The sequence below is a fragment of the Pyxicephalus adspersus genome, chromosome 4 (assembly GCF_032062135.1).
Source record: "Pyxicephalus adspersus chromosome 4, UCB_Pads_2.0, whole genome shotgun sequence".
Taxonomy (NCBI): Eukaryota; Metazoa; Chordata; class Amphibia; order Anura; family Pyxicephalidae; genus Pyxicephalus; species Pyxicephalus adspersus.
Genome location: NC_092861.1, coordinates 152,651,754 through 152,660,572, shown reverse-complemented (window position 1 = coordinate 152,660,572; position 8,819 = coordinate 152,651,754). Strand labels below are relative to the sequence as shown.

General features: G+C 42.0%; 1 protein-coding gene across 1 annotated transcript in view; it reads left to right on the top strand.

Moving 5' to 3' along the window:
* ZFAND3 (zinc finger AN1-type containing 3) overlaps window positions 1–8,246 on the top strand; it is a gene marked incomplete in the record, with an annotated part of 107,218 nt that extends 98,972 nt beyond the window's left edge. The window contains 1 exon segment of the mRNA XM_072410006.1: window positions 5,833–8,246. Within this exon segment, the coding sequence (XP_072266107.1) occupies window positions 5,833–5,987 (155 nt within the window).
* Between the last annotated feature and the right edge of the window lie 573 nt (window positions 8,247–8,819).

Below are 8,819 nucleotides of genomic sequence, written 5' to 3'. Positions count from 1 at the left end.
GAAGGCTGTGTATGGGATAGGAAGGTGGGAAGGCTGTGTATGGGGTAGGTAGGTGGGAAGGCTGTGTATGGGGTAGGTAGGTGGGAAGGCTCTGTATGGGGTAGGTAGGTGGGAAGGCTCTGTATGGGGTAGGTAGGTGAGAAGGATGGATGAGTCTGGATGCAGCATTCATAATAGATTGTAGAGGAGAGAGTCGGGTTAGGGGAATACCATAGAGGAGGAAGTTGCATTAGTCCAGGCAAGAGATGTTAAGAGCGTGTACAAGGAGTTTGGTGGTCTCCCTAGGGACAGGTAGGGGCAGATTTATAAATGTTCCGCAAGTAAAATTGACAGGACCTGGAAATGTTCTGAATATGGGGGGTAAATGAGAGGGCAGAATGGAAGGTGACTCCAAGACAATGTGCCTGAGGGGAGGGATGAGTAACAGGGTTATTAACAGTTAGAAATAAGTCGGGGAGATTTGGAATTTGGGGGGGGGGGGGGGGTATACTTAACTCCACTGTAATTATTTTGCAGCCTATTTGTTGTACTGCTTATACAACAAATATCCTAACCTGGGGTTCCTAGCAAGAACTCAGAAGTCATAGTCAGCTCAGGAAAGGTAAAGCCACTCTCATTGAGCACAGCAGGTGACAGATCCAGGAACTTGGTGCAGGGGTCGCAATCAACACATCAGGTGTACAGACCTGAGAGCTGGGAACCTCTCACAATGGGCCCATCAAGTATACAGGTCCAGAAATTCAGGACCAGAGTCCAAGAGAAATAGAGAAAACTGTGAGTGATTAATCTCTCAGATATGCACTGAGAGAGTATTGAGTGTTGAAATATCCGTCCCAGATATACTGGCCCCTTGGGGAACAGCCATTTCACCCCTTGTTTGGTTGCTTTAGCAAGCTGCGTGACAAATCCAGTCTTACATTATCAACTATAAACCGCATTTATCTGTCTTAGTGATGCCGCAGCCATCATTAACCAATTTTTCTTCCTAAGCGAAGCGGACATTCCTTATTTTCCCCACAAGTACACAGCTTGTCAGCAATAAACGAAGCAATAAACAGCGATGCCTTTCCCTCGTCCACACCCCTGATGTATTTTATTAATCGGTTTGTGCTCCTTGTTTTATAGCCAGGATCTCATTTCACTTTGGAGTTTTTGCTGAGGTTATTTTCCCCCTCACAACACAAGCCCGGCTACAATATTCTGTATTTTTTTCTCTATCCCCTGAGCTAGAAGGTGACTTTAGATTGAGAGAGCCGCCCACTAGCCGCACTTAAGAAGCTGGCGAAATTGAAACTGCAATGGAAAATTGGACCAGCAGAGTTAAAAGGTAGTTTGTTTGCGAAATCAGCGCTGAAGCGATCAGTGTGTGTCTATCTAATATAGCTCGCAGTCTGGCCTTCTCCTGGAGAACGGGCATAATTCATACGTGACTAAACTGAGAACCGCGCTCTTCCATCTCCCTGTGGCGATGGTGTGCTGTATGCGGCCTGGACATAATTTACCACTCACCCCTTACCGGCAGCTGGGTACACCATAACCTGCATGTGACGCCAACTCCAAGTGTGCCTTGCAGCAATTTAAAACAATCCAGATGGAAAAGAGAAGCTCGTTTATTTTACCACTGTAATACACTGAAACTATAGGCAGTTCTAAATGTACTTGTTGCCATTCCACCAAATCACATTAATCTGATCATTTATTGACAGTGGAAAGAGCGCTTCTGAGGAGTAATTAGAGAAAGCTACAGAAAGTATTCTCAGGTTAAAGATAAAATGTGCTATGCCTATGCAGTGATAACCTAGAACCAGTGTTCCTAGGCAGAATTTGCTGGGCGTTCTTCCCAGCAATTTTCACTTTCCACCCGGTTAGCTGGCGGTCATCACACAGCTCAGTCCCAGCTTCTTGCACAGAGACCTGTATGTGGGTCTGGGCAGCCTGTCAGCTCTGCTTGGAGAATTGGGATGATTTATACATATCTTTTTTGAATTTGTATTTTTTCTACTCCCAAAGCCTGAAAGTTTGCTACAGGTCAGATAATGAACTATTTATTGGCCACTGAAGAGCTCTGGTGTACCAGAGTCAAACAAAGGAAAGCGGACACAATCATAGGGGTTACTGGACACCAATGACGTGAAGAACTGGGAGCACTAAATTTGTAGTATTGCCCTGCCCACTTTTTGACCCCCTGGCTAGTTTAGGAACACTGCAGAACCTGAAGAATAGGATAAATCATCTGCAGTTAGAGGTAATTATCCGAACACCACCTTTAGCATTTCATGAAGCCAAGGTGGTTTGATGTCATAATAAACCATCCATAGTGCTGTATACACATTTACCCAGTTCTGGCGTTGTGCCCGGTGCTTCACCTTGTTTGACACCTTGGCTTCAGTAAATAGCTTGTAATTTAATGGTGCACCAGGCAAGCAGGAAGATAACCCAAACAGGTCGGGTGGGTGGTGGCAGAAGTCAAAGGGGTTGTTGGGGTTGTTAGGCTATCTGTACTATATCAGCTACAGCTTATAGGGACAGTGATCAATTTATATTTCCACTGACTGGTTATCCTGGCAATCTGGCGACACAGCCTTTTCCAAATTTTATACCTGGAACCCTGTACCTATTTTTAGGGCTCAATGAACCAGTTTATTGGGTCTCCGGAAACCCATTGGTCAGAAGGAAGAATGAGCACACTTGGTGTTGGCTACAAGGTCATGCAGCTGGCTGTACCAAGTGATGTTGGGGCCAAATAAAGTATATACGGTTCTATATCAATCAATATAACAATGATATTGATTAACAGCAGTTTAGAGGAAACCCTAGCAACCTATGGTGGGACCCCGGGTTCTACTGGAGCCTGGTTGAGAATGGCATTTCTAGAGCAATGATGAAAAGGGGTAAAATCAAAATTTTATTTTAAAAAAGGCAATTGAATATAATATACAAAGCACAGCAAGGTTTGTTCTCCCCTGACTGAATTCTACAGCCGTGTCACTCTTGTCATACCAAATTTTTTCTTTAATCACTGGGACTTCGTTGATATTTTTGTTACTATGCTAGATGTTTTCCTTCATCCCTCAGCAGAATTATTCGCATGCCGCTTGCATCTGAGGTTTGTACCGGCTGAAAATCTTTGTAAGTGATTGAGATTCTTGTGTTTGCAGCCTAGGTATTAGCCTGTTGTTTGCATTGGGTGCCTTTGGTATGCATAACACTAACCCGCAACCGCTGTTAACATGCTGACATTTTGTGCGAGCGGACGGGGAGCCTTGTAATGTGTTCCTTGCATTTCATTACTAGGTGTGGGAAATTCATTTTGATTCTTGCAGAAAAACAAGTTTGAGATTAGACCGCTGAAACCTTGAAAATCGCTTTTTCTTTGGCGCTGGATTCAGTGAGGATTTTATATATAGCTCTGTCAGTTCCCATAGGCCGGGCTGTATCGGTAAATCTTGTCACAGAGTTCTCCTGAACATAATTAGCAGTTGTGTTGCTTTACCAATCAGATTCCAATGCAACAGCTGGAGAGCTACCGGTGCACATAATCAGGTTAAATCTAAGGGGTTTTCCAATGGGGACAGAAAGGGCACTGCCAATGGAGGTGGAATAGGTGCGGAATTGAGGGTCTATAAATGGGGTGGAATGGGTGCAGAATCAGGGAGGATTGCAAATGGCTACAGAATGGGTGCAAAATCCACAAATGGGGACAGAATCTGGAGATTGGTGAGGGGCATTACAAATTGAGGTAGAATTGTTGCAAAATCGGGCACCCTGGGAGCCCTAAAGGTCTGAGGCACTCTTGAATCTAAGGATCAACATTTTCGAGTTGTTTTAATGGGCATCCTGTAATTCTATGGTTTTTTTGCTCCTTTTTATTGGCCAATTAGACTGCCCCTTGTAGTGTTGAAGCTTGCATATTAGAGCCCCACAGGTATAAGGGGTCCTAGGGTCATATAGGTTCTGAAAGTACATTCCAGCACCTTTAGAAATGCATTGCACCGTCTTGTTTTTGAGCCGCCGACCATATTCCCCATATGGATCACAGGCTCAGGCACATGGGCGGGTTGTGTCTCTGGACATACCCCCAACTCTCCCATTGTAGGCTTAAATTTGTGATGGGAGAGTGGGCGGGTTCTGGCCTCATGACGTGACTATGGGGGAAGTTCCTTCCCGTTTTAGTGACACCTGGCTGGACACCTTTGAGTGACACCTGGGGTGACTATCACTAGAGGGGTAACCGGCAGGAGGAAGGCGGACCTGATTCCTCTATATAGATAAAATTGTGGGGTCACCATCACTAGGGGGGTCACCAGCAGGCGGTCAAGAATCAGGAGGTCGAGATTCACCTATTAAGATAGAATAAACTGAATAGAGGGGTCACCAGCAGGAGGAAGAAAGATTTTTGTCATGTGACAATTCAAATTTTCATCCTGTCTTGTAAATTTCCAAAGAGATTGAAAATTTCCCCCAGCACAATTCTGGACACTTCTCTGAGAATGAATATATTTGGGGTTTGGCTGCGGCTGGTCCCTATGAACCAGGTCTGAATGGCAGAGGATATCATGCCAATAGGGGGAGGGGAAGCCAAGCACTCCCACATCATTAACAAATTGTGGAGGGTATTTTTATCCCCTGCGACTGACTTTGCAGTGTCCTGCTTGTCGTGTGCTGCACCGCTTCTAATGTCATTGATATGCCACACACAGCTCTGGCAAGATAACTCTGCATTACAGTGACATAAACTAAGCAGAGCCTGGCCGCAGCATACAGTACATCCTCCCCCTGTCAGAATACCCATCAATCACTTCTGATCAACTCCTGGAATACATAGCAGCCAAATAGTTTTATAAATTACTTTGTTGCTGATATTGAAAAACTCAACTAACCCCACCCTCCTACTTCACACCTGAGTGAAAGGGGTGGGGCTTCTAAGCATGGGTGGGGCTTTATTTGGGATCTCTTTACCACCTGGTATATGTGTGCCGAAGTCTGGCAGTACTATGGAGCTGCAGGGTGCCATACAATTCATATTCGTCTCAGAATCTAATTTGCTTCCATTCGTCATTATATCACATGGCCTGAATTGATATATCCATTTTGACTACTGTTGATAATAAATGTTTAAGCAAAAGCCAATAAATGATAAGATCTAAATAAACAGATTAGGTTAAGAAGAGGTAATGGTAACAATTTATGGAAATAAAGACAAGTACAGGAAAATTCTTCTAAACCTTGCAATGCAACTCATGATTTATTGTATCGTTTCCCACTCGTAGGTTAATATTATGTGCAGGCTCTTGCTGTATCATTTGTTTGCTTTGTAGGTTACAATTAGCTGGAGAAGAACATTCACATGAATGTAGTAGCTCCTCCTGGATTTTATTGTGTCACAAGAATCAAACTCAGGCTCTGTATATGTCTACAAGGCATTGAAATGGGCATATCAGAAATAGAAATCCCAAGTCAAATCTTAGCTTCACCCCCAAAGAGTTCTCACGATGGAGTATTAAAAATAATCAGCTACCAGAGGGAGTGACGGGGTTCTGAGTCCATGGAAAGGTGGCGATACTGACCAGGCCACTGCAGGGATTAGTCTGGAATACATAAATATAGCAAAAAAGCATTTCAGGATTGTGGTGTCAACAAACTTAGTCTATATGTGAGATATATACTTAAGTTTTGTTACAGTTACCTGGATGTGGCACTTATGTACCTTGTATTACTTATTTTCTTATCAGCAATGGCTGGTAAACTTTATTATATTTATTATTTCTACCAGCTGCAATAGCATGTTTATGTGTCTGAGTTTTGACACTCCTGTTTTTTTGCCCTCCACAGGTTACGTGTTCTGTATGTTACATCGCCTCCCAGAACAGCACGACTGCACATTTGACCACATGGGCCGCGGACGTGAGGAGGCCATTATGAAGATGGTGAAATTAGACCGCAAAGTGGGCAGGTCCTGCCAGCGCATCGGCGAAGGGTGTTCCTGAGTGCCACAACCTCCAACCAAATGCTGTTTCTCTTAGTTCACTAATGTTAGCCTTATTTAGGACAAAGTCAAGCAGGCTCTCACTACTGAGCAAGTGACAGACTACAGCCAGTCAGGTTCCTTCTTTTTTTTTTTTTTTTTTTAATTTAAAAAAAAAAAAAAGCTGTGCAGGTACTTTAAATGAAATTGAAAGAATGATAGTGGATAATTGTTGGCCGGGCAGCCTCTGTCGGCCATTATGATACCACCAGAAGTTTATTTAAAGTTATAGGTAACGCCGTGTTCATTTTTCTGTTACACCTTCGAAAAAAGTTATACAAGTTGTATTCCAGACTGTTTATCGCTGGTCCATCTCCTTCAGTTTCTCTGTTTATTCACAGTCACGGATTACTAAAAATTCCATTTTTTGTTTAACATCCATTGTTGCGTGATATTGAAGATCCTGTTGGTCACATCTGTCTTTTAGCATTACACATTTGAGTGTTTAATATTAACAGCATCAGGGATTTGATTGGGCAGGGACAACCTCCCAGTCAGGTTATCAGGTTATTTAAGTACCACCAAATTAAAACATTGGTAGTAGATGTCTTCTCATCAACTTCTCGTTGGACATGAACCGGTGCCATACCACGCACTCGCCAACCATGAAGCGAGTTAGTAGTACGAGAGCTGACTACGTCCCAATCTCTCCACTAGCCTTAACCTGATTGGCTTTTGTTTGCAATTTGCCAAGTGATGGTCTTTGTGGACGAATAAGGCTAACTCGCAGCACAGTAGCCACGCTAAAGCCTACAGACTGACTACTTTCTGTAGCTTTACATATATCAAAGTGGGGAAACAGACATATTTGTAGCAAACGGAATGCAGTAACACTGTTGAGGAACAACCACATCCACCTCCCACCCCCCTTACCAACAAGAGTTTTTCACAATCCTCGCCTCCAATGTTAGCTTGTAAAACAAAAAGGGCTAATCGGCCATGACTCTATGCAGCTGGGGGAGGGAGGTCTGTAAGGGACTGGGGGGTAAAAAAAAAAAATGTATGTAGTAAATGAAAGCTGACTGATTAATCAATGCAATCCCCGAAAGAGAGAGAATCATTTTTAGTGGGCAAAAGTGACCCAATATGAAGAGGAACCTTTACTTACAAATATCTTTTTATTAAGAAACCTAGGAAAGGTCCTTATGAGTATCTATCTCCTTTATTACTGACTTCTGTCTTAAAGACTCAGCTGAGCTTGCTATTATCTAAGACTGTTTCACATCGTTTTTGTTTGTTTTTTTTCGTGTTCCCGTTCCTCATTACCGCCGGCACTTTGACAATAATTCAACAATTTTTTTTTATGCCTTTAAAAACCACCTTTGCTAGTAATCGCTAATGACTGTTTTAACTTGTCGATTTCATACACCCATTTTTTTTTTCTACGTCTGTCTGCACTTACGCACTCAAGGGAATCGCAGTTGTCGTCTGTTTAATTTATTGTCAATCGTTTCAAGGAAGAGAAAAGGCGGATTTAAGAAAGTTTAAGAAGTAATTGCAGAACTAAGAGCTGATCGCTTGTCCCGAAGAACTCTGACCTGTGACCAACTATTTGTATCTGTAGCATGATAAGGGTTGTGTGATCCCACCACTGCCTCCACCTTCGTTTTATCACAAAATAAGAGTTTCCAGTTTCTTGTTTTCTTTCAGGAACGACCTTCTCTCAACAGTTATGAAAGATCTGTGGATCTTCTATGGTTGTCCGTCTTGAAAAGGCCACAAAACCACTATGTTTTCACAGATACCATCTGATGCAATAGGTTGCAGTAGATAATCCAGTAGATGCCCTGGTTAGGTTTTGTACTTGGCAATCAGAAGACCGACTTTATCTTAAAGTAGAGGTCTCGTCTTCATTTCTGCTATTTTTGGGCACAAGGATAGATGAAAGGTGGCTGAAGAGCAAGAACTACAGCAAACATTGTGGATTACGGACAGTTTGCCACATGCAGATATTTTACTGGGTTGTTCCTTTGCAGTATCTGTTCTGTGAAGTTTGTTAAATGTAAAGAAAAGTTTAATTTCTTGTATCTTTAAAAAGAAAAAAAAAATCTTATTTAACCATTTTTTTTTTGTTCTAGATATACTTAACACATGTAGCCTAGAACTGTTTTAGTTTAACATTGTAAAAAAAAAATATTAAAAAAAATTCTTGTAACTTTATTCTTTCTCCCCTTCCTTCTGAAAGAACGAAAAACATTAAACAAATAAGATTCAATTTGGACAGCTTTGGACTTTTTTTTCCGGAAGACTTTAATTCAACTTTGTAATGATGAATGTATAATTAAAATTATTTATTACATATTAGCAAAATGTAAATGCCTGAATCTGACCCATGTAAAGGAGCTTGAGTATAAGAGGGAGAAGCAACACAATAAGCCAATTGTTTATAGCGCTGCAAAGGCCAGAGTGCTAACCACTGAGCCACCATGCTGCCCTGCAATGTAAGGGGACATGTCTCTTCTGATCACTGATGTACGCGGGAGTTTTCCTCCAATCACCAATGCAAGAGCCACTTTTGCAATCTTTTTTAAAGAGGGTATTTCTCCACTTGATACCAATGTAAGGTGGCAATTTTCCACTCCTTGCCAATTTAAAGGGATATTTCTCCATTCTACTCCACATTCTGTATTTATCGACCACTTGCAAATCATGTTCTGCTAGGAACCGTAGATTTAATATTTTTCATCAGGGGCTTCTTTGAGGGTAAAATAGTGGAAAGAACTATTTACAGCTGGAACATTAGGCAGATAATAAAAAAAGCATAATGCAGTTACTTGTATTAACAATAATTAAA